Raw genomic sequence first — 26915 nt, forward strand, 5'->3', positions numbered from 1 at the left:
AAATAGTTGTAATTCTTCCTTTCCAATTTAAATGCCTTTTAAAAATAGTAGTTCGTGGTTTTCATTAAATTTGAACAATTTTGAGCTATTATTTTTTCCCCAGGCACGCCTCAAACCCCCAACTCCCTTCTCCCTCCCCCATTGGAATGTCTTCCTCAAAATTATCTCAATTCTCTGGAGCAGGCTGGTAGTGCTGCCTGTGTGGGGTCCAGAGGCTGGTTTGATCTGCCTGAACCGGGTCTTCTCTTTTCTCCTTTGATGCCCTTTCCATCCCCTGCTCTGCATGAGGATGACTCCATACCCTGGGGAACTCCCTGACTCAGTCTATGTGGTTGTCAGGTGGTTGTCCCCTGACTGGGGCAAGGCTCAAATTCCAGGAGGAAGGCCTAACAAGGCCATCGTTTCTGTTGGCAAGTGTAGAATTCCTTTTGCTGAATCAGCTGAGTTCCAGAGACGCTGGCAAAGTGCTAACGCTTTGATTTGGGGTGATTGAAACCACTTTCAGGCCTGTAAGTGGTTTACATGGATGATTTCACTTAAATCTCACAACAACCGCATGCATTAGGTTTAATTTTTTTCCCCCCATTCAGGAAACTGAGGCATAGAGAAGTTTGGTTGCCCAAGCTCACAGAGCTAATAAAACAGGCGAACCGAGGAATTTGGGGTTTGAATTTCAGTAATCTGACTCCAGAGCCTGCCTTGTTAACTGTGCTTGAAGGAGAAAGAAGAGCTATTAGGAGAAAGGTGAGTATCTGGAGGAAGATTCCAAAAAGGGAAGAGATACAGAGCGAAGAACAGTGGGATGGATCCTATCTTTCCTGGCCTAAAGAGTTCTTGTTAGCCCTACATCTGTGGATTGCCTGCATGTGTTCAAACTTTTCTCCTCAGGTATCTTGTCATTTCCTCTTTCCTCCAGCTTCCCTCTAACACCTACCACTCTATGCGGCATTGAAATCAGTGCCCTTCGCAAACCTGGCTCCATGGACTCCACACAAGTGGGCCAATCCTGTTGTATTCCCGCCATACATGCCCCACCGGCCAGTAAAAGTGAACCGAGGTGAAGAAGCTCCCAAGAATGAGTCTTTGGTGAGAAGATCCCGCTACCTGTCTCCGCATCCAGAAACTACCCAATGAAAGGCTGGGCGGGGCAGGGTCACACTAAGTCCAGGTGTGTTCCCTCTCTCCCGACCCAGTGTACTTTAGCAAGGCGCACGTCGCCAGAGCACATGACGTCTGGGGCATCTTTTTGAAAGGAGGTTCCCTCAGCCCGCGAGGCGGACACGTTTTCGGTGGGAGTCTCGGAATCGTACCCAGGGACTCGCGCGACCCCGAGCTCCGGCGCCCGGGGCGGGTTGGCCGGGTCCCCGCGGGGCGCGCGCTCCCGAGGGCCGGGGGCGGGGCGCGCGGGGCGGCGGCGGGGCTGGCGGCGCCGAGCCCCCTACGCGCGGCACATGGGGCGCCTGACGGAGGCGGCGGCGGCGGCGCGCTCGGCCGGGCCCCCTCCCACTCCCCTTCCCATCTCGGCCACCTCCCCCGGCTGCGCGGCCACCATGGCGTCCAGCGAGGAGGACGGCACCAACGGCGGCGCGTCCGAGGCCGGCGAGGAGAGGGAGGCCACTGGCAAGAGGAGGCGCCTCGGCTGGGTGGCCACCGCCTGGCTCACCTTCTACAACATCGCCATGACCGCGGGGTACGTGCGCCCCGAAGGGCGCCGCGCTCCCTCGGGCCCTCCCCGCGCTGCCGTCCCCCGATCTTCCCAGCCCGGGGCAGCGGCTGGGCGGCGGGGCGCGCCCGGCTCGGGGGGCGCACAGGGCCGCGTGCCGAGCGGGGCGTCCGGGGGGTCGGGCCGCTGGGGGCGCGCGGGGGGTGGCCGTGGGGGAGGGGCGCGGGTTGAATGGAGCGGGGCGGGGGGACGGGCGCTGCTCGCCTGGCATTGCCTAATACGGTGCACGGCGGGGCGCGGGCCGGAGGTTAAGTATAGACCCGGGCAGGAATGCGGGGCCGACCCGCGGGGGAGGCGGCTCCGGCCCGGCAGCCCCGGGCGCCGCTGCTGCGGCCGCTGGTGCAGAAACGCCGGGTGCAGCCGCCCCCGCTTCCCCGGCCGCCGGCCGCTCGCGTGCGTTTCCTCGTGTCCCAGGTCAAAGTTTTCTTAGTTGTTAATGTCACTATGCTTGTTTTTTTTTTCTTTTTCTTTTTTCTTTATTTTTTCTTAAGCTATAGTACTCCCTAGAGTTTCTTCTCGGGACCATTTTTTAAAAACCCTGCCTTATTGGAGCGTGGCACTCGTGTCCAGCATCTTTATGGCCCCATGCTCCATTACTGATACCCTGTACTTTTATTTTTGGCTTTGAGTTTGACTTACGTGTTAAGGTTACACAATGACTATCGCTCTTCAAAGAGCTGTCAAAGTGACTTCTGTGTTGACCGCGTTTCAAAACCTGTGAAGAACATGCTCTTCCGTTGCTAAACTGCATTGCCTTTAAAAAAGAAGTTCTTTTCCGTTATCGAATGACCCTCACTAACCTGTATAAACGTCGGGAAAAGTTTGAGAAACTGTTATAGGAAGTTTATAGGAAAACGTGATTGACAAAGATTTAATAAATGATTTGACACAGAACTGAGTACCTGTTATGTGCTTTGCGTTTGGTCCTAAATACCAAATACGTTCACAAGAAATATAATATTTATTGAGGATTTACTATGTGCCAGGCACCGTGTTGGTTACTTTAGATATCCCGTCTCATTTTTAGTCCTCTGCAGTCCTGTGAGGGGTACACGATATATTTGATAGATTAGGAATCCGAGGAACAAAGAGGTTAGGCAAGATCACAGAACCAGCAAGTGTTGGATTTGGACTTCAGCCCAGACCGTGTGACTCCAGAGCCCTGCTTCTTCTCTGCCTTTCCGCTTTACTAAACTTTATGATCTTGAAAGAGCAAAGGAACATATTCAAAGCAACTGGAGAACAATGAAGTGCTCACTATATACCCCTAGAATGAAGGCTAAAAGAATTCTCTCTCTGATAGTCTCAGCCAGTTACTAAACGTTTTTGGAGCACCTGCCATTTATTAACTGGTCTGTTGTCCCTCCTCTTTCCAGTCCACTCTCCCGTTTGTAGGCCAAGTTGCCTTTTAAAAAAATGAAAATCGATGCCTAGCTCCAGTTTAGTGACTCCCCATTCAGTGATTCCCATTATCCCGGCTGTAACTGAAGGGATTTGTCTGCCATTCAAGGCCCTTTGCAATAGGCCCCTTTTCCAGTTTAACTGCCTTTGAAATCTCCTCTGATTCATGATGCCCTCCAAGCACCACGTGTTTTCATTTTCTCGCCTCTCTCCCTCTTTGCTCAGGCTGTTCACTCTTCTTGTGATATCCTCCATATTCCCCCTGTGACTTCTACCCAGACCACCCTCTTAGAAGTTTTCTGGGTCTCTTACCCAACCCGGAGCAGAATTAGACGCTCTTCTTTCGTGTTCTCGGGCTTCATTCTTATCCTTCTTTCCTGCCCCAGCAATTTACTGCTTGTCTGAAACTTGCGAGAAGGTTCCTTGTTATTTTCACCCCTCTTTAAAGGCAAGAGTAACCGAAATGGAATAATGCACATAACTTATTCTTGGAAGGTTTTCTAGATGTGTTGAGATTTGAAAAAGGAATTGTAAAAGGAATGGGATTTGTATATGTAGAAGGTAGGTATTTCAAGTGAGATAAATTCTGGAAATAAGTATGCATTGTAAGAAAGCTTGGTGTATTCTCGACTTAATTGGAGGGTTGGAGAATAGTGGCAAATAAGGTTGGAGAAGCTGTGATGTTGAAAGTGGGACACAAAGGTCTACATTTAATAGGGTGGAAAGCAGAGGGTGAGCTGAGGGTCTTGTTTGTTGAACTTGCTTGCTTTGTCATTCCCTTAGCAGAACTTTGAAGTGGTTTTTTTTTTTTGGTAATAGTTTCAAAAACAATGATGTAATAGTTAAGAAAAATTTCTTTACACAAATGTAAAAAAGGACTCACCTGATTCTATAAGCTTAGCATAACCTTTCATTTTTCTTTATTATCTTTTGTAAGAGGATCTAACCGTCATGTTTTTATTCAAGCATCTGTTCTCAGGAAGGCCTACTTTGGCTATCCTCATTCACATAGCAATCTCACGAGACTGGTTATTTTCCTTGCTGGCTTTCCTTCATCTCACTGATTGTCATATAACTGAACAGTGTATTTTAATAATTTGTCTTGTTGCTTCTTGTCTGTCATCCCCCCATTAGAGTATAAGCTCTGTGAGGCACTCCATAAACGATTATTGTGAATGAATACATGTAATAGAGCAATTTAGCTATAGTATATGCTCTATAGTAGGTTCTGTTTTCATTTACTGGTCCATCAAAAAATGTCTATATTATTTTTATAAGTACACTCCTTCATGGTTACGTAAGTGTATAGAATTAATGTACAATAATAGATCAAATCATGCCCCTAATGATGTTTTGCTTTTATTAGTTTCTGTTAAATTAGTTGCTTTGGTTGAATTCTCAGAAGCAGAATTACACATTTAAAGGATGGAAGGATTTTTAGGGTACTTGTTCATAATAGGTGCTTGACTGAGGAAGTGAGCATTTTTTTTTTTTCTTTTTAACAAATACTTTTGAGGCAATGTTAAGTGCATTGTCCCAGGTCAAGTGAGAGACGTAATATAAATATTTTAGATCCTGTCCTTGAAGAAGTATAACTTGGGATATTTGTATATTGCTGTGAGAGACAGGTGAAATAAGTCTCTACAGAGGTGCCAGGTCAGACAGGTAGGGAGAATCAGGGAAAGCTTTGTTGGGGAGACCATAGCATTTTGATTGAGTTTTGAAGGATGAGTAGAATCTAAAAGGCATCGTTGAGGAAACAGCATGAGTTAGGGTACACAGGTCTAGACATGTTGTTGAGGCAACAATAAATGGGCTAAGTGTAGGGAGGGAAATGAAGAGAGAGGGTCACTGCAAGGGCTTGCAATGCCTTGCTAACCTGTTTGGATTTAATCTGTAAACAGTACAGGAAGGTGTTGATTAAAGGTTATGCTTCACTCCTTTTAAGCTTGGTAACCTCAGATAAGTTACTTAACCTTTGCGACCCTGAGTTTTCTCAACTGTAAAATTGGAACAACATGACTTCACTAGACTATTACAAGGAATAAAGAGATCGTGGCTATGAAGTGTCCTGCAGGGTGCTTGACACACAGTGGCTGTTTGGAATTGATACTCTCCATTCTTCTGGTTAATTTAAAAATGTACTTCCCACAGAAAAAAACAGTTATTTAAAATATTTTCATAGTGGATACATAGTGTGAGTTATTAGAACACCAAACCCAAACCTGAGGTTCAGGCATATGTTTCCAAAAACATTAACTTATAAACATGTATTTTATTCTGGAGGAGAACAGCGCCATGTATGTATCTACCACAATTTGTTTATCCATTCATCTGTTGATGGACATTTGGATTCTTTCCAGTTTTTGTCTATGACCATGAAAGCTATGAACTCTCAAGTACAGCTCTTTGAATGCACACATGCTTTCATTTTCCTTGGGTCAATACCAACGAGTGGAGTGGCCGGCTCATAGGGTAGTCACATTCTTGACTTCTTAAGAAACTGCCAAACTGTTTTCCAATGTGGCTGTACTGTTTTCCGCTTCCACGGACAATGAATGAGAGTCCCAGTTGCTGCACATCCTCACCAGCTTTGTACAGTCAGTTGTAATTTTAGACATTCTAATAGGTGTGTTGTGTTATTTCATTGTGATTTTAATTTCTATTTCCCTGGTGACTAATGACATTGAGCATCTTTTATGGTTACTTGGCAACTATGCATCTTCTTTAGTATAGTGTCTGTTCAAATCTTTCACCATTTTTTGTGGAGTTGTCTAATTTTCTGTAATTAAGTTTTGAGAGTTCTTTATGTAGTCTGGATACAAGTCCTTTCTCAGGTATGTGTCTGGTCAGTATCTTCTCCAAGTTGTGGCTTGGCTTTTCATTCTTTTCACAATGTCTCTCGAAGAGAAGATGGTCTTAATAAATTCCAATTATCTGTTGACTTTTTCTCTTATGAACCTTTCAGCTTAACTCTATTGGCAAGAGTGTCTATGTGCAGTAAGTTGAAACATGCATTGGCTGCTAAAGAAAAGTCTCACTTTAGTCTGGGAAAGGAAATTTAGAGGTGTCAATGAACAGCATATGAAAGTATGAATGGTATGTATAGCAAAGACCATTTTTGGTACAAGCCTCCAAATGGTTTCTTTAAAGGAAGTACAGTATGAAAAAAATGATAAAATTAGAATACCATTTTTCAGTAACTGCTGAAATAATGGATCTGGGCAATAATCATCATTGAATGCTAACGTCACAAATAAGAGGGACAGTCAGAAATTATGTGCTCCGTAGAGAAGTATACACCACAGCCTGTGAAATGGCCTAGAATGTGAACCTATCTGATCAGGCCTCTAGAACTATCAATTTACAGGAATTACAGGGGATAGAAGAACATAATAAATGACACGTGGATATCCGATTAGCAAAACCCAGATTGAGGGTAGCTACAGGACAAACCACTCTGTCTCAAGAGACAAATTGCAAGAGAAGACAGAGGAGGAGAAGTGAATGGATGGAGGGAGAGAGTGAGGGGAAACCTGTGGATTAAGAGTCATAAAAGACATAGCAACCATTACAAGGCGTGATGTTTATTTCAGTTATGATGTAAAAAACATTATGAGACAGTTGAGGAAATTCGTATTCTGTTTCGTGATTTAAGAAGTTATTGTTAATTTTTAAAAATGGGATGGTAGTATTATGGTTATGTTTATTAAAAATAATCCTGTACAGATACATAATCATGCACTTATGAATCATATCATAGAATATATGTTTTAATTCAGAACAATGAGGGGAAGGGATGCTGGGGAGAAACGTGAATAGACGTTTGGATGAAACAAGATTGTCCATAAGATGATAATGGTCGAAGGTGAGTAACGGGCACGTTATAACATTCTCTGCAGCTTTGTATATGTTTGGGTTGTTTGTAACACGAATTTAGAAAGCAATGGTGAAATTAAAAAAAAAAAAAAAAAAGGAAAAGCAAAAGGAGACGAAGTTGTAGGTAACCAAGCTCTTCGAGGATGCAGGTGGTTTCCGGGAAATGTCAGGAGAAAAAGAAGCACAAGAAGGCAGCGAGAAGAAAGCTGCTTTTTCTGCAAGGTTTTTTGGGATCATTGTAGCTATAGCAACATGAGAGGAAGGCCCTGTGTTTATTAAGTGATGGCGTATGTCTCCTGCTCCAGCACTGCCCTCTTGTCTCCTCTCACTAATTTAGTTCCTTGAGGCCAGAGCTATGTCCTATTTATCTCTAATTCCCCAGCTTCTAGCACACTACCTGGCTTAGCAATAGATACTGAACCTGAAGGTGAATGAGTAAGCAAGTGAATTCATAAGCAAGCAAACAGGAAACCTTCTACATGTGGAACACACGTTTGTATGTTCCAAATAAGAGAATTTGATCAAGGACTAAGTGGTATCTATTTGGGTTCATATTGGTCATCAATAGCTCTGCGTATTTAAAACAAAACAGAACTTTTCCAGAAAAGAATTCCTAATTGCAAAAGTTCTAGTCTTTTTTTTTTTGGAATTGCTTTTGGTTTTATTACAATTACTAAACCGATGGATGTAGGAAGTCCAAAGTTAGGCAAACGTAGAACCCTTACGAGAGACTCTGATTGTCACCCCTTGTGATGGGTTTAGGAAGTGAGCCCTGAGCAGTTCACAGTAGCTCCTGGCCGTATTTATTGATGAGAGCGTAGCATAGGTGGTTTGATGATCCTTTCTAACCCCAGAGAGTTAATTGCTTTTATTTCGAACAGGTTGATGATTGACACTATATTACTGTACGAGTTGGTACAATACTGCCACCTATGGAACAATAGTAAAATTTGTCATAATGTTAAAATGAATGGATTTTTATATAATGTTATTTTTATATAATCGCTATTAAAATGAATCCTTATTATTATCGTAATAGTTACCTTAGTAATCCATAATAATTACCACTCAAATCGATCTTTTGAAAAATCTGATTTTAGATTTGCCTTAAAAGTTAAAAGACAATCATATGGAAAATGTGAATGAACACATCTTATTAAACTTTTCGTTTCCTTGTTCGAAGTAGTTCTAGGGACTGGGAGTTGAGGACGGTCCAGTCATAACATCTTAAACCTGGAAGACACCTAAAATGCTGTCCAGATTACTGGCCTTGGGTTAGCCCAGCACAGAATTCGGTGTGGGCTGTCACGTGGGGCAACACGATCAGCTGAGCTCAGTAAAGCTGTGGTGTAGTGGAAAGGATGCGACACTGGGGTTTGGAGACCTCAAGAGTTGTGTTTCACACTCGACCATTAACTTAATTGGAGACTCTACATCAGTAAGTCACTTGATGTCTCTGCATGGCGATTGTCTCATAGAAAACAGTGGCGTCCACACGTTTCGCTGGCACACTCCTATCGGTGAAAATATTTGAGCATAAGTCGCCATGTAACTTTTAAATTTTACTTTAAATTAAATACACGAGTCACTATGATTAGTGAACATCTCAAGGCACAGTGTAAACCTAGAGCCAGACCAGTACAGTATAAGTAAGACTCTGAGCTCGGTAGCAGGGTTCGGTCCCAGCTGGTTGGCTAAATCAGCCTTTCTGCCTGTTTCCACAGCAGTAAAATAGGATAGTCGCAGTCGCTACCTTCTAGGGTTATTGCGAGGATGGAATATGTTAAATGTGTATTTAGAATGGTGTCAAGTACACCGAAAGCACTCTGAAAGTATACTTGCTGTTATTATTTCTCCATTTCAGAGGTCTTTGTGACAGTTTCAGACATTTACCTGATTTGTCACATCTCATAAGAAAGTCATGGCTTTTACGTCATTCTGTGCTGAGGAGGGGTAGAAGTGTCATTCTGCCGTTTTCTTACTGTCCTATAAGGCTTGCATTTTTATCTTATTCAATCAGTAGTTTCTTTGCAGGAGTCTTTAAGCCATTTGTCCATTTTATGACTGTTCTTTAATTAAAAAGTTAAAACTGTATAATAATTTTATCATTCATAAATCCTTTTAATTAGACACATCGGAGACTGATTTAAAATGTAAAAGCCTTGGGTAGCTACTCATTTCCATGGGTATTTTATTAAAGATTTTTAAAAGTTACAGATGGTGCAACTTTTAATAACTTAATTATGCTTTTAGTAATTGTGAAGCCTTTACTAGAGAAAAAAAAAATTACCTCTCCTCCGTGACTCCAGGAGGTTGAGTGGAAGGGTCAGAAAGCTGGTCTCCCCAAGTGTGGCTTGTATTTTAAGTACTATTATTTCACAGTATAGAAACTATATTTAATGTGCAACTATAAATTGATAAGGGAAGACACAGGTATTTTTTCTTTTTTAAAGATAAACTTTTGAAAGAAGGCCCATGTCTGACTTTCTATGTATATCCTTTCTATGGCACAGAAATAGTTAATGAAAATTATAAAAATATTCTGAATAAAGATTTTTACTTATAATTACATGTAATTATATACTATGTATTTGTATAAAGCACACATTTATACAACACAGCTTTTTACTTTAAGAAATCTTTATATAATTATTAAATACTTCATAATAACCCTATTTTTGGAAATGAACTTGGTTTTTTCAGTCTGTCAGTTTATCTGCTGAAACCAAAAATACAATGGACGTTGATTGACATTTATATGAAGCCTACAAGGGGATGAATATGTTCCATTCATTCCTTGTAGAGTCGATGTAAAAATAACGTTTGTCATTTCTCTCTGTGGGTTTTTTAAATAGAGTAACAAACTGAGAAAATAATGAAACATACACGTTATTGCTATATAAATCGTGGCATTTGTTTTCAGGAAGATCAGTGGTAATTATTTTGCTAGAATTTTATAAAATACTTTATTTTCTCTAGGTGGTTGGTTCTAGCTATTGCCATGGCACGTTTCTATATGGAAAAAGGAACACACAAGGGTTTATATAAAAGTATTCAGAAGACACTTAAATTTTTCCAGACATTTGCTGTGCTTGAGGTAAGTTTTCAATGAAGCCGTTTTTCTATTGTTGTCATGTTTATTTGAAAATTTATTTGTTGAGCAAAATTAATCCTATTTTGCTGATTACACAACACCTGTGGATTTGTTTAAAACTGATGTTGACAGGGATTTATTTCATGTTGCATGTTACTGACTTGTGATTTTTTTATTTACTTACAGATAGTCCACTGTTTAATTGGTGAGTGATTTGTTTAATTTTTATTTTGGACGTAAATTGCCTTGAGGACAGTGGTTGACTTGTTTTTCTATTTAAGGAATCGTACCTACTTCTGTGCTTGTGGCTGGGGTCCAAGTGAGTTCAAGAATCTTTATGGTGTGGCTCATTACTCACAGTATAAAACCAGTAAGTGGCATGGCCATGTTCTTTACTTGAACCTGGAGGGGGACAGAGTTTTTATGGATAGTAATCTAAAATATTAACATTGCTATATTTCAGGAAGCAGACTGTTGGACAGAAAAGGATTGGGTTTGGATTTAAGTGTGACTGTCCACAGACTCTGTTAACTAGTAGAATAACTTTGAAACACAAGCAAAACCAAATATTGGCATTCTATATTCATAATGTACTCTCCTCTGGTGTTTTAAAAATTAATACTCTTGTTCTGTCAAATGGTTAAAAAGATAATTTTCTTTTCTATTGACGTTATGTACATTTTCTTTGATTATGTAATTGAAGTCAGTGTAAACAGCTTATTTTTCCTCATTTAGCATTGAGTGTTGTAGCCACAGACCAGAAAACTAAATGTAGGCCTAGAGATCTGAACAAATGGCAAAGACTGAAAACCAGAAGAGTTGAGAAACTTAGGGAAAAATAACCACGTCATTTATTGAGGCATGACAGGAGACAGACTTGAATCCAATTAATGGCTTAAACCCTTCGAGACAGACAGACAGACAGACCCCATGTTTACTATGTTAGGACATCAGGCCTTTTAAACCCAAGGCAGAAACACTTCCCAGATGGGCCCCTCTGACCTGCCTGATGGTCTCTGGAGTCTCCTGTTTGCCTGAAGACAGATCTCTGGCCTCCTTTCCATTCTTCAGATGCCTTTCTTGTCTCCTCTGCTTGGGAGGATACCTAAGTTCCCTTTGAGCTCCTGTGTCTCCTGTCTGCATGGGGACAGATCGCTGACCTTCTTGCCCTTTTATGACTCTGCATTTCAACCCTCTGTTTCTCTCAGCTTGCTCGGTCTGCCTGGTCCCTAACCAGTGACTGCCATGCAGCTGGCAATGAGCACACGGCACACGGAGAGCCAGAGCTTTTATTCAGATTGCCCTGTAGTTTAAAAGCAGGACTCCAGCATTAACAGAATAAAAGAGAGACCATTCCAGATAGTGAATGAATATAACAGCTGGACCGCAAAGAGTGAAGAATGTGGAAGAAGAAAGACAAGCAGGGTGGCCAACATCACCTGGCGAAAAGCAGTTAAAGAGAATCGGAAGGGTGGCTAGTCACCAAGAGGAAAAAGATCCCTCTGCTATTTTTTTTTTTAAAAATCTTCCAGAGGGTCTCTACCTTAATAATTGCTATTTAATTTTCTTCGCCAATGGTTTCCCATTGTCATCTCCCTACCACTCTTTAATTAATTCAACCAACATTTATTGAGTGCATTCTGTATACCCGGCACTGTGCTAATTTCTAGGTGTACAAAAACGAATAAGGCAGTCCCAGCTGTCACGTGTACGGACTTCTGGGGAGTGAGGGGTAGTCATACAGATGCCGAATCATTCAGCAAATACCAGTTCCACACCCATTCTGTGCCTGACACCGTGCTGGAATCTGGCTATTAATACTACAAATATGGTTCCCACCTTATGGGGCCTATAATTGGGAGAGATGCTAAACAAGTAGTTGCACAAATAATCATTTCATGATATTAGCGTTAGTACCTTGAAATAAGAGACCGATACATATTGCAATGTACCTGCGGACTTAGCCTGACCTATGGAGGGAAAGAAAGCTCCCTGAGAAAAGAATGTATAAGTTGAGCACTGACAAATCTACAAAAGTTAGGCGGCCAAATTTTGATGCAATTGGCAGGTGTTATAAGTATGAACAAAGTTCTGTAAGAACAGGAAGGTGAGCAAATAACTGCTCACGGTGAGAGGAGGGGTTTGGGAAAAGTTTTCCAGCAGGTGTGATGTCTTAGCTGGATCTTAAAAGATGAGACAAGAAAGGGTTTTCTATGGGAAGGAATAAGGGAGTAGCATTCTGGTTAGAGCAAAGAGCATGTATTAAGGTGCAGATGTTCAGAGAATGTTCTGAAAATAATACAAAGTTTAGTGTCACCAGAGAGAGAGGTGATGAGGGTGCAGTGGGGGTGTCGAGTGATTGCGGATCAAACCAGAGAGATTTCTGAGCTCGGATTGTCAAAAACCTTGAGCATCATGCTCAGGAGGTCGGACTGTACCCTTTTCTCCCATTAAGCAGTGGGGAACCAGTGACCTTTTCAAGTCACAGAATGAGCTACTTCCAGTTTTTTTTTCCTTGTTTGTGTCTTTGTTTCACATTTAAGAGAAAACTTCCATCCACGAAGATCATAAAGAGAAGAGAGACTTTTTAGGAGGCTGTTATAATAGTTTGGATAAGAGATGATGAAGCCCTGGATTAAATTGGTGGTTGCAGGGCCAAAAACAAATGGGCAGATTCAGGAGAAAGGGTCTGATTTAACGACCAACAGAAAGTCAGAGGGTCAGAATGTTCCCAAGCTGGTTTTGAGGGGGTGTTATTGACCTGAGATGGTTAAATTACTAGCTGGAGTGAAGGGTGAGAGAGAGAAACCAATAGAAAAATGACATTCCTGTGCTTAGGATATATTTTAGTTGTGCATTTGTAATGAATTACATAGTGGTGACTGTATTACGTTTTCTGTATTGCATCTGTCTAACCCTACCATTCTATTATAAGAAAAGACATGTAGTAAATAATTGAGGTAAAATACCTTCATGGAGAAAAAAGCCTAACACTGAACAACACTGTGGATTTCTCTGTCATTCTGCAGATCCAGAATGAAGAGAGTGTGGTGCTTTTTCTGGTCGCGTGGACTGTGACTGAGATCACTCGCTATTCCTTCTACACATTCAGTCTTCTCGACCACTTGCCATACTTCATTAAATGGGCCAGGTGGCGATGTCATGCAGCTTAGTTTCTCACAGTCCTGTGCATGCGTATTTTGTTGCAGAGCTAATGCCAGTGAATTAACATTTGTGTCTTAGTCCTTTGATGTCAGCGTTGCGTTGTTTTGGGTATCAGCGCTGTTATAACTTGATTGTAAAGGCTTAATTTAATGATCAAAGAGGTGTCATAGTAATATTTATTTTGGGTGAAATCGATACAAAACAAACCGTATTACTATCCTTAAATAACCTCTTAATTGGACTTTCATTTTTTTTTGAAGGCAAATATATATTTTTGGAATTAAACTGTGCCAAAAATATGACATTTTGTCTCATTGATTTAAATTATTTTAATATTCAATCTGGTATCCACAATTTTTAATATCTCATATACAATGCTAACTTTTTTGTGTGTTTTAAGTAGCAGAGATGACATTTTTAAGTCTCGCTTATTTGAAATTGTATTATTTACAATAGAAACAAAATTTATATTTCAAAGATTCTAAATATATCTATCCTGAAACAATTTTTAAAGCAAAAGGTGTTTTATTCTTAATAAAGTTTAAATCCCTGGAGCAGCCGTTTGTATTTTTCCAGACTTTTTAATATTCTCTAGCTCCTTTTTAGACATTTGTGGCTTACCACTTTGTATATAATAAAATGCTTTAAAATTAAAATTTGAGCTTAAACGTATTTTTGTCTTAAGGTTGCACCACCATTTATTTGTATATGTTTAGTTGGTTTTATTTTTTGTGTGTCTGAAAACTTACTTTTTGTGATTGGGCCTTTCACAAGATTGGCAGTTTGGGAGGTAGCTGGGCTTTGTTCCTGGAAGGTGTGTCTGTGCCATTTTGCATGACCTCAGTCTTCTGGACTTCTTCTAGTGCCTATAAAATACTAATTCATGGAATGGCTTCTTTTCATTTGCTCTATTTGTAAAATTTGTTTGTGGAAGATAATGGCCTTTAATGCTCTCTCTGTCTGCCTTTTGGAATTAATTTGCATGTCTTGAATTTCTGGAAGAATTCACAACTCTGCCATTGCATGTTTAAATTTGCTGTTTAGATATCCTTTGTCAATTGCATAAATGTTAAAAAAAAATGTAGGATAAAAGCTTTCAACTTTGAAATGCACATGTTAACATAATACATCATGTCAGTTCAGAATCATAAATAATTATATTTTGTGTCACAAATCTTAAAGATCCCAACCATCTCTATATATTTGCCAACCCCATTAAATAACCTAAAATTATATTTGTAGTTATGTTGACAATATTGAAACTATTGTTCTCAAATAAAACTCACTTTAGAAATGCCTTTTTATTTATAAATAGTTGGCCTACTGTGACAGTTTGAATATAATTTGATTCTATTTATGTGTTAGAGGTGTCCCTGGAAAAGTCTACTAAGTAGATAATTGAATATTGTTATGTTTTTATATTGATTTCCATTTTAATTTCAAAAATGCATTCCCTTCAGAACAATTTTATATGACAATTAGAAATCTTCAAAGACGCATTATATCTTTTTCTGAGTAGGTAAATCTTGCATGCTGCCATCAGAATTTAGAGAGTTGGTGACATGCAGTCTTTTTAAAATTCAAATGAGGTCAAATAAATTTTGTGATTTGTTTCCATTTCATTAAAAATAACCTCTGTCTTTAAGGCTTTAAACTAGTTTATTCTAGGAGTGATTTTTTTTTCCTACTAAAGAACAATACTACTCCCCCCCCCACCAAAAAAAAAAAATCAGAGTCACATAAAGTTAAAAAAAAAAAACATTTACAAAAGTGTGAATGTTTTACTTGAAAAGGGAATATAATAGGTTCAGTTATGTGATTTTAAATTGAGATAGGAAAAGACTGATTTCAAAGACTTACATATCACTACAGAAGACTGGTAAGAAAGCACATGATATACTGAAGCAAAGGAGAGGATAAATGGGGACAGTAAAAAGAATCATTTTTCTTTCTTTACCAGTAAATCTATTTTGGCTGGTAATTCTCTTCCCTGTCCACCATTTCTTACCCTTGGCATATAGGTGTAAGGCGATTTTTAATTCATCTCCAAGCCTTTTGTCATACTGACAAATTTGACTTTTCTTTATAAATATTTCTTAGTGGCAACAACAAAATGATTAAATAAAATATGGATTCTTTTTCCAGCAAAATTTTGACCTTAATTTTCTGTTACGTAGTGACTGACTTAGAGAATTTTTTTTTTTTAAATGGAAAAAATGTCATTTCTTTGGGTCCCTGACTGATCCCTAGCCGGAGCATACATGATACCTGGCCTACTGTGTGTCAGAGAACTTGCCACGGTCCAAATGAACAGATTGTGGCTTTGGGTTTCAAATAGAACTTTCTCAGCTCTAGTTTAAGCAAACTAAACTATCCCTAGTTAATGAGGGGTGGGGTGGAGGAAGGGTTCAGGAAACTTGTCTTAACTTGTTTTGTCACAAAAGCAGTTTTAGATAATATATTCACTAGTAGTTACTAATGCTTTAGGTAGTATTGCCTGTTTTCTGAAATAGTAATTCTCTTTCAGTTAGTAGTCACATAGAGTTTTCTAAGGGCCTCCAAAGCACTGCTTTGGTAATTTCAAGATTTAGGTATAAAATTAGATCATAACTGGTCTTTTAAAGCACAGTATATGAACAATCGATGACTAGCTACAGGGGAAAACTCAATCACTTAAGATTCAGGTGTCAAAGAAGTGCTTTTACAATATCTTACAATACTTACCTATGTTTTATGATATAATACTCATAAATACTCATATAATACTCATAATACTCATATAAAAACTGCATATACATTTAAATTTATACTTATTTCAGTACTATAAAGTAAGTTGATGTCTTATTATGATCTTAACATTTAAAATGGCAACTGCAATGAGAAACAAACATGATAAATTAAGCAAATGATTAAAACAGAAAAAAGTAACCTTTTTATGTGAGGTTGTTATACGTATGTATAGGAAGGAGAATTTTTAAGTTGAAATAGAGTAGCCCAAGAACCGTGATATAAGATTCGACACTTATTCTAGAAAAATAATTCTCTGAGGTTTTTCTTTCTCCAGATATAATTTTTTTATCATCTTATATCCTGTTGGAGTTGCTGGCGAACTTCTCACGATATATGCTGCCTTACCATATGTGAAGAAAACAGGAATGTTTTCTATAAGACTTCCTAATAAATACAATGTCTCTTTTGACTACTATTATTTTCTTCTTATAACGATGGCCTCATATATACCATGTAAGTATGAATTTATTAGTATTTTGATTTAGCATATGCTATGAAAGTTCTAAAAAAGTTATCTGTGGCTTAATAAACAAGGAGAAAGAAATAATGGCTTACAGATAACATCGAAACCTCTGTTCCATTCCACATATATTTATAATTTGAAATAATTGAAGAGCGAATGAATCAGAAGACATTTTCCTAGCTAAGAGAAAAAAGGTCAGTAAATAAATACACAAACGATTGCTTTCCCCAAATTACTTAAAAATAAGCTTATTATGATTTATCTTTTAAAGAAAAGATAAAGCATGCGTTAATGAACTATTTTAAAGCATTTAAAATTAGGCATCTGAAAAGAAACATTTTATCCAAGAAAATTTCAGATAATTTCTATCTATTCATTAAGTATATATTGGAAAAATCATCTAGGAGTGTTTTATGGCGTTACGTGTGTTGCTCTATATACTAGAAAATAATGAAGCCACTTTTGTTAAAATATTTTGAATAATTCAGCCTCTTCACTAATTTATCACTTTTCAGTAGTTGCAATGAATTGGTGAGGCTTTACTTGCTTAATTTAGTACTAATAGCGCTTGCTTTTAGCTCAGATGTTCATAGTAGTAGGTAATACGAAGGTAAAGCAAGGCTGTCTTTTACCCTTCTCAATAAAATTAAAGACTGATGATGTCAGTGGGGGGAAAAGAGAAATGAGAAAAGTTTATAGAATCTAAAATCTACATTGTCATAAGAAAAAATATTTCATCTAAAGCGGCTGAGCATCAAACTTGGCCAGCCCCTTCAAGTCTCTAACTTCTAAGCTTTTCTAAAATTCAAATTGACTTGATGGTCAGGTAATGTTTTCATTCCTCTATTTTTGTACCATTTCAGCCTGACTCTCATTAGATTATCCCCCAGAGCCAGTTCAGGAGGGCGAAGGAGTGGTAAACCTACAACTCTGATGTATAACCCCTGTTGTTACTGACACCGGGGAACGTGTCTGTCATATCATAGTTGCAGGCTCAGGTATGGGGTTCCCCTCTTGCTCAGCATCACTGAAACATCTCCATGGAAACCCAGGGCCCACACATCATGGTTTGCCACCATCAAACCATTAACTTTTAACTGTGTGTTTTCAGGTGTCCTGGGGGTTGTAGACTCTGCTCTAAGCCAGTAGCAGCTTCTCAGTTTCCCATGCTGACCAGCTAGCCAGAGGCGTGTTTTCCACTTGATTATTAATATAAGTAGTAATAACAATTAATTTTGCTTTGCTTATTAAATCCTTTGCTATTTAAAAGTATTAAAAGTACTTTTTGAGTACTTATTGTAGTACTCCAAAGAAGTACTATCAGTTCTCGTTTATTAACGAGGATATTACAAATGATGAGATAGGTAAAGTGAATGGCTTAAAAATCATCCAGCTAGTATATAAGATCAGGATTTGAAATCCAGCCCATACTGCTACTAAACTACTTAGAATGTTAAAGAAGCATTTGCAATAATCAGTTAAGTTTATGTGACATGAATATGTTTAGGCCTCTAGGTATAATATGATGGTTATATCTATAAGTAGTAACTAAATTGAAAAAACAGTAAAATCTGTTGTGCATTTTTGCCCCATTTGAGCACAGTTCTAAAAGTAATTATCCAAAGTTGTCTAAGCAAGATACTCATTTTGTAATTAAATTCATTCATTTGGTTATTCTGCTCATCATTTTCAGAAATGTTTTTACCTGTATTTTCTTTAGAACTGTTGTTAACTTGCCCATCCGCCAATACTTACACTATAATTTAAAGCACTGGTTCAAATGGGCTCAAAATAATTTTCAAGATTTGATAGGGCAGATGACCATCTGTCTAAGTCACCTAATGCATATACGTTTATGAGCTTGTATATAACAGACCACCCTTATACCTAGCCAAGAAGGGCTTCTGCTCTGGGCCCTGTTCTGACCCTTCACACAGCACCCCTACTCCGCACCCCCTAGATCACACTCCAGAAACATGGGACTATGGAATTTGCTACTCAGAAGGCTCTGAGCATACATCTAGGGACTGCACAGGCCTCTGCCCCAGTCTGTTCTCCTGAGAGGGAACCATGTTACCCATGTACATAGTCCCAAAATCAAGGGGTCACTAGGGATAGCCGTTTGTGAGGTGCATAGATTGGGATAAGGGTTGTATGGGCTTGGGTATACACACATATATTCACAAACCCCCTCATGGTATCAAACAGCCAATAGAATGTGCTGGAATGTTCTGGCACAGTATTCCAAAGTGTTACAGGATTCTGCTTTCAAACATAGCCTTCCAGGTCATCATGCAGGTATATATATCAAGATATTTAAGTTTGCTAGAAATACCCCACAGTTTGTGGCATTAGGATATTTAGGCAGATGGTATGTGGGCTTCTGTTTGTACTCTTACCCTGAACTCTGTAAATATTAAGGGGTAACAGTGGTATCTGATGTGCTTGCTCTTAAAGTTTGCCATGTGTAAGAGGTTTCAAGTGTACATTATTTCAACGATAGTTTAATCTTTCTTTGTTCTCTTTTTTCAATTAAGTGTTTCCACAACTCTATTTTCACATGTTACGTCAAAGAAGAAGGGTGCTTCACGGAGAGGTGATTGTAGAAAAGGATGATTAAATGATCCCTACAAACAAGGTGCTTTTTCCAGAATAACCAGGATGGCTTGAGTCCAAGTTTTAATAACAAGAATAAACGACTTCACGAAATATTATTACAGATTTTATCATTTCTTCAAATATAACTTGAGACACATGGTATTTGCCAGCATTCGTCTTCACATTGTACCAGGTCCATTTTTTCTACAAGAACTATGCAAGTATTTACCAACTCCTGGGTTGGGGATGATCATTAAAAAAATAATCGGTGTGTTACCTGCAAAAAACCTTTCATTTATTTTTTTCTTTTTAGTTTGAGCAAGATATTTTTTTGCAATATATGCTCAAAGCTTTTTTAGTCAATATTTAGAAATTAGTTTAATGATTTAGCCATGTTATGATACCTGCTAGTGATATCGATGTGATATTTATAAATGAAAGTAAATACAGAATTATAACTTGTTTATAATGTGTTAATGTTTTTTGCACCCAAGATTTCTTTATTTCAAGTTATAAGGCAGCATTTTTTATTAATACCAACTTTTGGAAGCACAAATATATAATTTACCATGATATGGTTTTTGATATAGATAAAATAGCTGTATTAAAAAATATTCAAGTAGATGTCACAATTGAAAAATATTCTTTGAAAATATGTGTAGACCATTGAAATTACACTGAGCAAATTTATTTTTATTTGAATTAACCACTCAAGGAGAACCTTTTCAACCCTAAGGGCTTTAAGGGATTAGAAAGAATATAAGTATATACTTTGCTTCACTCAGAAAATCATAATTAACATTGGGTCTTATCATGATGTTATACTCAGAACTCTGGCCGAGAAAGGCTGCTGTCTATCATGGAATCATCAAATGAAAATCATGTTATGATAATCCCTTTGAAGTACTTAGGTAATGAGAAGTTTTGGGCTATGATCTGAAGCAGACTTGTTTTATTCTGAATGCCATTGAATATCAAAAAGTCATAGTCAAACTCCTGTCTCTGTGTTTAATAGAATAATACTCTGAAAGATATACTTTAATACTGCTTTAATTCTTAAGCACGTCCTTTAAAAGTGTTCCTTTTTATGTAAAGGTATGCTGCTTTACTGACTCAGTCTAGAGAGAATACTAAATACGTGACTTTATAAGAAAAGTAACTTTTACCCACTATAGATCCATAGGTGTGATTTTGGCTTTGTGCGATCTGTATTGTTTGCATTTCCATCAACGTATTACATTAGTCTTCAAAATTTTGTATTACCATCCCCTTTTCAAATTATTTCATGTGGAAGTTTGTAGTTCAGAACAGTTTTGCAAACTTTCGTTTTCAGTAACTTGATTTTTAAAAGGTGCTATTTCTTTTATTACATTACATTTTAATATTTCCTCTGCAGCTGAGTGTTGTAATAAGCAATACGTATTAAGTCACTAATTCCCAAAATGCTAATGTTCATTCTCTGCTTACATGGCTTGATCTGTTTTCATCTGGAATTTTTATATGGAAGACATTTTCAGGGAGTTTTTATCTTTGGTAACAATAGTATAAATAGTTCACATATTTATCTCTTTAGATGCCTATCTTATGAAAAATATTTCAAATCCTTTTCCTGAAATTTGTATTAATTCAACTTGTACTTCCTTCAAGCAGTGGTAATACTCCCCTCCCCACCCCCAACTTAAGTTGTGGAATATCTTGAAGTAGGAATTGTGATTACCTTTAATAAAAATGAAAATGCATCAAACTATTCAGTGACTTATATTAATATACTCAAAGTATGTATAACTTTCAGTTCAGTTTATGTTCAGTATCTTCCATTTCAACTAATTCCAAACTATTCTTTGTGTAGAAAAGAATGCTTAAACAGTACTTTGGTTTTAAAAAAAGAAAGTATTTGTAAGTCTTTTGTGCTTGTTTCCTGTGACTGTCACCGTACCGTGCCTTCCAATAGCCTAGTCAGCCCTCGAATCAAATAGAACTTGAATTCAATCCTGTAGACTTTAGCTTTTGAAAATATACATCAAGAAATGCTAACACTAGCAACTTTCAATGGGATTTAGTAACATTCCTTCATATTCTGGTTTTAGATTTTTCATAGCTTTCTACCTTGATATGTTATACAATATGTATAATGCACACCTTTTCCTTTTCATGGCCTTAATGTGATGTTAATATAGCAACATCCCTGGTAGGTATAGCCTAATAAAAATGGCATGCCAAATAATTATTAAAAAAGTCATTTTCACCAAAGCTATTGTAATTTCTGTAGATTCTTAGAAGCTTTATTTTTTGCACCTTTAGATCTTTAAGCATCTGATGATTATGTCACTGTCTAATGGTTTCTGATAATATATTGAAAGTGATAGAGAATTATGTAATAATCGTTTTTTTTTCCCTGCCACAAATATTTATTTTGTGCCTACTGTGTGCTAAGTACTGTTTCCTCCTGTCACACCTCTCTGCACCCTAAACTTTGACACTGTTACTAGGTTAAGTTGCTTAGGAAGTCAAATTGCATAATAATTATTTGTACTTTAACAAAATATAGTGCATTTATATTTGGTAATCTGATGTGGCAGGGTTCTTTGTAACTTATACATGTTTAAATAATCAGAGAACCACTAAATAACATTCTGGTTTAAATCTACTTTCAACTTACAATTTTTGGTATGAAACTGATAAATCACTAAGGTAGCATTTAAGGAAAAATTAACTATAAAAAGCAACATTTAAAATATTTTTCAAATGTAAATGTAGAAGTATTTTCTTTTAATATATACACAGATCTGAAATATATGTATAATAGAATAAAAAATAAGAACAATATGGTTTTGTAATTTCTAGTATGAAAGCATTAAATTTTATATTTTGGGGCTAAATTTACAAAACATCTTAAATAGACATAAGTACTTCTAGATATGCAGCTTAAAATATATTCTAAAAATTTTAGATTTTTTTTTTAGTGTTTCTGATATAGCTTTTAAAAATGTTTTACCGCTTTCGATTTGAAATAATTTCAAACTTCCCGGAAAGTAGCAAAAACCTAGAAAACTTTCACATGAATTCCCTGCCTGTTAACATTCCGTTTCATTTGCCATAACTTTCTCTCCATACACACTTACAATGTTTTGTGAACCATTTGAGAGAAGTTGAAAAACATTCATTCCTTCAGTGTGTATTTCCTAAGAACAAGGACATTCTCTGACATAGCCGTAGTACAATGATCAAAATCAGGAAATTAATGTTGATCGAACACTTTTACCTAAACCACAGCCTTTATTCAAATCTCATCAGCCTGATGTTCTGAACACGTGTATGTTCTGGCTCTAGATCCAATCCAGGTTCAGGGAGCACATTTAGTTGTTATCGCTCTCAGCCTGGAATAGTTCCTTGGTTTTTCTTCATATTTTGTGACCGACACTTTCAGTAGTATAGGATGGTTATTTTGTAAAAAGTCCCTCAGTTTGAGTTTGTTTGATGTTTCCTCATCAGATTTAATTTATTCACTCTTGGGCAGGAATATTGATTTGCTCCATCTACTGGTGATCCTGACTTTGATGTTTTAGGATTTTTGTGTTTTAGTATTTTGGTTACAGAGCTAACGCATAGATATTTTGCTAATAGAAGGCCTTTTGGTCTAATTCATTGGAGTTTGGCTTTGAAACGAGGCACTGGGATTTTTTTGTTACCTGATTAATATGCCCATGCTCTGATATGCGAAGATTGATGTCTTTGTAAGTGCTTGAAAAGGAGTAAATTCTTTTATATATGCAATTTCCAGGCATGTTATTAACTCACTTTTATATTGACTTTTATGCCGCTAGACTGTAAAACTCCATAATTAACATACTTTGGTTTAGCTTTAAAACTATTAAATATAGCATTCTGTTCTATGTTATTATATGCTCTTAACCATGGTATTCCACTTTGCTAAGATGATATATAAATGCAAGATTGGAATTGCTATAAAAATACATTTTATTTCTTCATTTACAATAGTGCCTTACCCCTGTACTTTAAAATGCAGTATGTACCATTTGAAAATTAAAAATTATTCTTAAATCCACTTAATACTTTGTGGTTTTACTGCAAGGATAACAACTGTAGAAAAGCAGTTTTCAGACACCAGATTTTACAAGAGTCATCTGGGAAGGACCCCAGAGTCCTTCCCTCAGAGATTTTGCCTCAGTGGCTGTGGTACTGAGAACTCTGCATTTTTAGCTAGATGCTAAGCAGTTCTGAGGCAGGCAGTTTAGCTGTTCACTGCAATAGAAAAATATCAGGGAAGGAGGGAGATGATTTCTTACAAATGCTACTACATTCAATGTATTTATGGAACTGAAAAAAATCAGCATTCTTACATCATTCTTTATTGTTTTTAATAAAATAAACATAGTTTAAGCTTATACAAATGAAAAACTTTACATAATACGAAGTAGTAAGACATCTTAATATGTGTTTTATATTATTTTCTAGCCGTACAATCGATCTGTCTATTCACTTAGGCAAGTAGAACATAAGATATAACATTAGCAAAATCCAGGATAGTAAGTGTTTTTTGTTGTTGTTGCATTGAATTTAATGGCATGAAATACATGGACATTATTACAGTTAGAAACTATGTTAAAAGATTTTTCTTAATATTAATTGACTAGAACCTCTAGTCTTTTTTTTTTTTTTTAATGAAACACACACATCTTAGGTATATTTACTACTGTGGAAAATGTATATATTCCTGTTTTTGAGAGAGCTGCACGACAGAAACTAATTATAATTTGCCTGAATGATTTTTTTATTGAATCATAAGTTGACTAAAATACATTTGTGGCTAAATTATTATGTTCAGAAGCTGTTTTATTGCATTAAACTTTAACTGAACTTTATTAAAACCCTTGCAACAGAAATTAATTTTAAGAACTGAAGAAATGGAAGATTAATTTGCATTAAGTGTACTCAAGAAATAAAAACTGTCTTTTAAATAGTTTTCGGCTGGGAGAATGTAGATTTTTGAGGATCGAATTTTTTTTTTTCAAAGCTACCCCTTCATTTGTAGCTTGTACGTATAAGCATTTGCTCCAAATCGTTACTTTTTTTTCCAGTTCTCAAATCAACATGTATAAAATAATTTATGTAGAAACTGAATTTGTAGCATTCAAAGTATATTACATATTTTTATGAAAAATAAAATTTCGGAAAGTTCAGAATTTTTTGCGGAAGAGTTGATACTGTCTGTAGTAAGTAGTGCGAACTACCAGTGTGGTTAGATACGAGCATGGCTAGCTAAAAAGACTTTCAAAAACTACATTGCGGAAACTTTGGTTGCTTTACAGGTTGTACATGCTCATAGTTATGAAGCGTTTTTGGCCCTCAAAAATTCTTAATTATTATGCTTATGGGTTTAACTGCTTTATGTACACATACGCTCAGACGGTTTTTGAAAAAGTATTTTAAAAATGTTTTCTGTGAGTTAACATTAGATACATATATACTTTTTAAACACTCATTGAGTTTCCTTACTCTAAAATAATGGGTAAACATTATGAGTAGAAACTAAATCATTACCACATTTATTTAAAAGTTTTGTGTAATTAAGGCTGAGCTGTTTTAGTAGTTGGTAGTGAACGAATTCTAGTTGGTAGTGAACGAAGTAGATTAAAGCTATAAATATGTCTTTAGTGGTAAAGAGCGTGTGGATTTATTTATTGACAAACACTGACAAAATATGAACAATACCTTAGGATATTGTTATTATTAGACCGATGACAGATACTTTGAAATTCTATCTCATCAGCCACATTCAGTGGTAGAATGGTGACCCATGTAATGGTTAAGAACTGGGACCAGGGAGTGATACTTGAGCTAGATTTGTGGAAAAGTACCTATAAACTTCAGTTCTCATCTGTAAGATGGGGTAAGAGTCTGAGTTGCAAATGAGATAACACCTATTACTACGTAGCGCAGAGATGACAAATATAAGTACTCAATAAATGTTTTTGCTTTTAATGGTTTTATAACAACTGTATTGTACCAGATGAAATTTCTAGAGTTAAACCAACCCCACTTATTTCTTGGGTAGAATTTAATATGATCTATAGAGAGTTGTTTCGGTGTGATTTCCTCTTCTGAGATTGCTTCTATTGAACTATTTTTCTTTTCTTGAATTACAAATAGGCGGTAGTTTCATTTAAAGTAGAACAGTGAAAAGGAGCTACCTATGCATTGGTCTTCTTTAGCCTATGTGTGGTCTCTCGATGACTGTGTCTTTTGATAGTGTTTCGAATAAGGCAGGAGCCGCGGTGAGGTACTCGCCAGCCAGCCTGGCTCCCTATCACTGCTTGTGGGGAAGGAAGATGGGGCTTAGATCCAATGACAAGAGCTTCAGCAATGGGAGAATATGACCACCATCGTTACAACAGGAGGCCTTCTTAGCGAATTCCCTTGTGGCAGCACGATATTAAAATTTCTATGTGTGGTATTAATTGAAGAATATAAACATTTTATAGGTTTCTCAATTGAAGAGTTCCTGAATCAGAATATGATGGAATAATTTTGTTCAGAAATGCCTCACGCATCTGCCATTATTAACAATCACACTTTTTTTCGCACGACTGAAGCTCATGTTAAGTCCCTGTTTAAAAAAAAAAAAATTAGTTGTAAATCTCTGTTTTCCTAAATGGTTTGCAAAATATAGATCATAAGTGATCTTCTATCATTTTTCATCTGAAAAACTAGATGACCAAATTGGCTAGAATTGACCAAAGTCATACATTCCAGCTATTATGGTTTCAGATGAGGCAAGTTCACTGGTTTTAGAAGGAACATTGCAGCTTCATTTGGCTATTTAAAAGAAAGGTCACAATTCAAGAAATTTAGAATGACATGGGGTAAAAAAATGTAAGTTTCTCTTCACTTGTTCCCTTTGTTCCAATCAGGCATTAAAAACAGCTTGGTGTCCTTAGACTGTTATAAAACACACATTATTTTCTCTTTCCTTTTATGTACGCGCGCGCACGCACATACACACACACACAAAGATGGTTAAACAAATGGAAATAATCTATACATATTTATGTGATTTTCTCCACACAGTGTCCTGGAGATGTATGTATGTACATTTATGTGTATGTTGTCATGTATTTCTCTGTTGATGACCATTTTTGTTTATAAATTATAGGTACACAAAAATAACTCATAATAAAGTGGTAATGATAATAGTAATAACAGTAGGTAACATTTATTTAAACTTATTATGTGCCAGGCCATGTGCTAAATTTACCTCAATTAGAATTAACAACGAAATGAAGTATACACTGTTAAACATTTCACCAGTGAAGGATCAGTTTCAGAGAGGTTAGTATATCATACCTTTCTACAGATGCATGCATATAAGAGAGATTCCTAGGTGTTGACTTGTCAGGTGAAAGGAAACACCCATTTTAAGTTCTGATAGATGCTGTTAAATTGTGCTCCAAAAAATATATCTGTTCAATCCTAATAGCAAGGCGTGGGAACACCTGTTTTCTTATATTCTTACATTAAATGGTGTAAATCTTATTTTTTCCCCAATTTGTATTTACCTGATTATTAAAACTGAACGTATTTTCTTACATTTATTGGTTATCTGTACTTTTCCTTCTAAATTGACTTTTCATATTGTCTTCCCACTATTCCTGTGGAATTGTTAATATTTTCTATTGATTTGTAACTGCATATATGTTATATTCATGTATATACATGCTTTGTCATGTAGATTTCTTTCCATTGACTGCTTATGTTTAGCTTCATTTATGAATTTTTTTGTC

General features: G+C 37.0%; 1 protein-coding gene across 1 annotated transcript; it reads left to right on the plus strand.

Moving 5' to 3' along the window:
• The first annotated feature begins 1425 nt into the window (after window positions 1-1425).
• HACD1 (3-hydroxyacyl-CoA dehydratase 1) lies at window positions 1426-20857 on the plus strand. Its single transcript, XM_016150630.2, has 7 exons — window positions 1426-1690; window positions 9983-10100; window positions 10284-10302; window positions 10379-10467; window positions 13127-13248; window positions 16327-16505; window positions 19053-20857. Exons 1-7 carry the CDS (start codon window positions 1452-1454, stop codon window positions 19133-19135), a joined length of 849 nt encoding a protein of 282 aa, XP_016006116.1. The 5' UTR covers window positions 1426-1451; the 3' UTR covers window positions 19136-20857.
• Window positions 20858-26915: the final 6058 nt, after the last annotated feature.

The sequence above is a fragment of the Rousettus aegyptiacus genome, unplaced genomic scaffold, assembly GCF_014176215.1.
Source record: "Rousettus aegyptiacus isolate mRouAeg1 unplaced genomic scaffold, mRouAeg1.p scaffold_m13_p_10, whole genome shotgun sequence".
NCBI lineage: Eukaryota > Metazoa > Chordata > Mammalia > Chiroptera > Pteropodidae > Rousettus > Rousettus aegyptiacus.

Bases quoted from the DNA above. Each gene is read 5' to 3' on its own strand.
- HACD1 (XM_016150630.2), top strand. From the start codon at position 1,452: ATGGGGCGCCTGACGGAGGCGGCGGCGGCGGCGCGCTCGGCCGGGCCC. The intron at 13,249-16,326 runs GTGGCGATGTCA...TTCTTTCTCCAG, and splicing joins TACTTCATTAAATGGGCCAG to ATATAATTTTTTTATCATCT. The intron at 16,506-19,052 runs GTAAGTATGAAT...TTTTCAATTAAG, and splicing joins GATGGCCTCATATATACCAT to TGTTTCCACAACTCTATTTT.